This window comes from Galeopterus variegatus, unplaced genomic scaffold, assembly GCF_000696425.1.
Source record: "Galeopterus variegatus unplaced genomic scaffold, G_variegatus-3.0.2 Scaffold1663, whole genome shotgun sequence".
In the NCBI taxonomy this organism is placed as follows: Eukaryota; Metazoa; Chordata; class Mammalia; order Dermoptera; family Cynocephalidae; genus Galeopterus; species Galeopterus variegatus.
Genome location: NW_007727774.1, coordinates 160,349 through 164,208, shown reverse-complemented (window position 1 = coordinate 164,208; position 3,860 = coordinate 160,349). Strand labels below are relative to the sequence as shown.

Sequence of the window (3,860 nt, the reverse complement as noted above, 5' to 3'; positions counted from 1 at the left end):
AAAATGAGCTAATATAAATAATAATAAATTTATCATACTACTTATGCCTTTTATTCCCTTCTCCTCATCTATCAAGTAATCTCCAGAGCTCTATTACAGGAAATACACACACACATACAGAGCTGATAAACTAGAAGGCAGGATGAAGAAAAGAATTGAAAACTGAGGAGCTAAAAAATAAAATCCAAGATGATTCTTAGAATGATTTTCTTATTGTGCTATTTCTTTCGTCTTCACAGATTGAAAAGCAATCTAACCCTCCCAAAACCTTTGTTTTTTTACAAAGTTAATAGTATGCATTCCCCAAATTGGAAGTTTAAATTACAAAAATAAGCGTGGTCCTCTGCTTACTGTATGTGTGTCCAAATTTGAGGAGGAAATTTAACAACTACCTTTAATAACTGAAATTTTAGAAATAACTTTTAACAAAGGATCATGTCTCTATGACTGTCTATGTTTGTGGAATCATTTTTCTTTCCAACTGGCCTGCACCAGAGTTAACGTAAAGATTTTCTTTGCCATCCATGTACTACTGTGCAAAAAGCAGTCCTACATTTAGCTTCAAAGGAGTGTCACAGATTTATCTCCTCCCCCGCTCTGCTCCTTTTCTCCCTCCCTTCCCTAGCAACTGGTAACCCCAGAAAGAGAACTCCAGATCTAGAAAGAAGCAGTTGGTCTCTGGCTTCATTCAAGTTGCTAAGCCTCTCTAAGGGAGAAGCACGAGTCATTTCTCCAGACTGAGCTGGCCTTTGTGGGCATTCAGCTGGTTTTCTCCATCACCCGAAGAAGGCTATCTATCCCAATCAAATTTCTTCATGGCTTGTATTGAAAATGTGTAAGTACAAAACCGAGTTACAACTGTTTAATTTTGAAGGCAAAGGCAGTTTGAATTGCTTTGCAATGTAACTTGTACAGGGACGAGTGGGTTGGAGGGGGTGTGGGAGGAGAATCACAGAAAAAAAAAACTTCAAGGATATAAATTTAGGTACTAAAAGTACAGTATTTAAGGATGACAATTTTTAAGTGTAATTTTGAAACAAAAGTTGGCAAATTTCTAGTCTAAACAGTAGGGCTTAAACATGAGAAAATTCTTACTCTAGGGTGTGTTATGAGTTGAATGAAAGGCAATTTTAAGAAAATTCAGTGTGAATGTTGAATGATGCTTCAAAAAGAATGTTTTTTGATGCTTAAAAAAACTGGAGTGTGTGTTAATGTAACTAACCTTTCTTCGATTTTGTGGGGAAAAATATGTTTTCCTCAGAAGGCTTTCCAGAACACTGCAGCCAGAATCTGAATATTGGGCTTAGTAGATCATAGATTTTATGGGGACATGAAAGAGCTGTTATTTTCTATCATATGCCTGCCAAGAAGCTGTCTGGGTTTTCTAGGCTTCCTTGCTTTCTTGGGAAGGTGGGGGAATGGAAAATGGAGTAAGCTCACAGGGCAGCCATGATGGACAATCATGTAGACTGGTTCTAAAAGAGCTGCCTGGGAAAAGGCCAGTGGACTGAGGAAGTATATGCTTGACTACACGTAGGAAGAGAGAGGGCACTGCCTTTTTCCTTGATATATTCCTGTGAGTTTAGCCAATCATATATTTCAGGTATATTCTGGTCAGTGCACTTCATTAACTTTTATTTCTGTTTGTGCAAGCTTTGGAGGGCATGGCCGTTCACCCATAGTGGTAGCTGTGGACAAAAATGGAAACCGGGAGCTGCGCCAGGACATATCCCTGCAGTGTCCGAGCTCCATGCCAAAGGATGATGTGGAGTCCTGGGGCCACCCTCACGTCCCACTGAGACCTCCCTTCAGTATGCTGACCGATCTGTCAAGAGAGCAACTGGAGCACCCCTCTGAGGGAAAAGAATCCTGTGTTCCTGTGGATAGCTCCAGAGCTCTCATGCACCCCTATGGGCCACCACCTGCTGTTGTGGAAGAGTCCCTAGCAACAGCAGAAGTAAACAGCTCTGAGGGGCTGGCAGGCTGGAGGCAGAAGGCACAGAATTCTATTAATGTATCCCGTGAAGTCTCTGGCGGCCCTCCCGCACTTATGGTAGGGGGCACAAGGGTCATCAATGGGGGCACTGAGATAGGTGGCAATAATGCAAGGTTATATGTGGCTTTGCCACGAAGTAAAGGGTTCTTTCCACCCAGGGGCCCACAAGTAAGAGGCCCTCAGCATATTCCCACACTTAGATCAGGGATAATGATGGAGGTGCCTCCAGGTAATGCTAGAATGGTCTGCAAAGGAAGGCTGGCTCACGTTTCCTTCCCACTTGGAGGCACGAGGCAGCCCGTGGATAATTGGCCAACACCTATGCCGGTGGTGTCTTCCAGTACTGCAGGTTTGCCTTCTTGCTTTGCTGCTCATTGTTTCATACCTCCTCGACCTCCGACTTTCAATCCGTTTCTCTCTATGCCTATAGCTTTTGTGCCTCCCCAGATATTTGGCCCTCCACTGCCTTCTTATTTTGCCCATTTGTGTCCTGGGGGAATGCCAGCTCCTGCATGCTCAAACAAAGACCACAACTGATGGCAAAAATTAAAGAAGAAAAGAAGGGTTAGGGAAAGCGGTGACTAATTCATGCTTTTATATTTGAAACCCCCTACCCTCTCACATTCTGTTTAGCATTAATGTGCCTTACATACTTGGAGATTCAATAAAGATTCTGAAGTTTGAAATACTGTGAATTACATTTTTTAAAATGACACTGGGAACCTAAACCTTGGATTCTGTTTCCTACCTTTAAGGTAATTAAAACAGAACCATGTGGATGTTTCCTAAACAGCTTAGTTGAGTCCCTGTCACTGGTTTCCATTGAGTTGCCCTGCAGTGTGACTGAGGGGAGGGGCAGTTGGGTTCTTTCTAGGCCAAGACTAGATTGGGGAATTCCTACCTACCTAAGCCTATGAGACTGGCTCAGAGCTGGATGGGTAAATTAAGATAAGGGTCCATAAAGGAAGGCTAAAGTTCAGATAATAGAGAAAAATGCACACACAGTAAAAGGAGCCAGATTATAATGACATGAGAGTAACAACAGAGCCAGCATTTCAGTCAGCTGGAGGCAGAACCAGGCTGAAAGGCTAAGAAAGAAATGAGTGGGGAGGAGAAGCGAGAATATTAGATCACTGCTCCAACGTGAACTAGTGTTTGCTACTCAACTTTTCACTGTTGCTAAGTACATAGTGTATATAGGACTGGCTTAATAAGAGTTTAGGGACAAGGTGGAAGAGGGCTGATCCCTTCACACATTCTCTGAAGAAAGGACTACTACATGTTCAGAACTTTTACATGAAAATGAAAATATTTTGCACACATGGAACTATTTTCTGATACTGCTGTGTTTGTACTCCTCATAATTTGCTACACTAACCCCCTTACAATAATGGTTCTGAGAGATTATAAAATGCCAGAAGGGAGTTTCGCAAATTCAAGTGATAAAGATATGGGCACAGTGTGTAGGAGGGAAGGATGAACATTCTGAAAGCTGTATAATTTGATTCGCTATATAGCAAAGTACCCTAAAACATAGTGCCACTGTAGATGAAGAACTGCTAAATTATAAGTGTCTCCAGAGGACAATTCTTCAAATAAGCATTTTTCATGTCCAGAGTTGATGGTGTAGGTGACGTCACCAGTCAGCTAGAGGCTGATAAAACCTGCAGATCCAAAAGACACTCACCTTATTAGCACAACTATTAATGTGTTTTTAGCACCAACAATGGGTTCTTTGCTACTCTTGCAAGGACACACGGATTCATGAAGTTTCTTTTTCTTCATTTGTTTCATAATAGGTCATTCTAAATGTACAAGTGGTACTGCAAGGCTTAGCAGGAGCATCTGGATAGGGCTTGATAGA

General features: G+C 41.9%; 1 protein-coding gene across 1 annotated transcript; it reads left to right on the top strand.

Moving 5' to 3' along the window:
* The first annotated feature begins 753 nt into the window (after positions 1–753).
* On the top strand, positions 754–2,682 carry PRR32 (proline rich 32). The gene is made up of 2 exons (XM_008578326.1): positions 754–835; positions 1,654–2,682. Exons 1-2 carry the CDS (start codon positions 816–818, stop codon positions 2,531–2,533), a joined length of 900 nt encoding a protein of 299 aa, XP_008576548.1. The 5' UTR covers positions 754–815; the 3' UTR covers positions 2,534–2,682.
* The last annotated feature ends 1,178 nt before the right edge of the window (positions 2,683–3,860 follow it).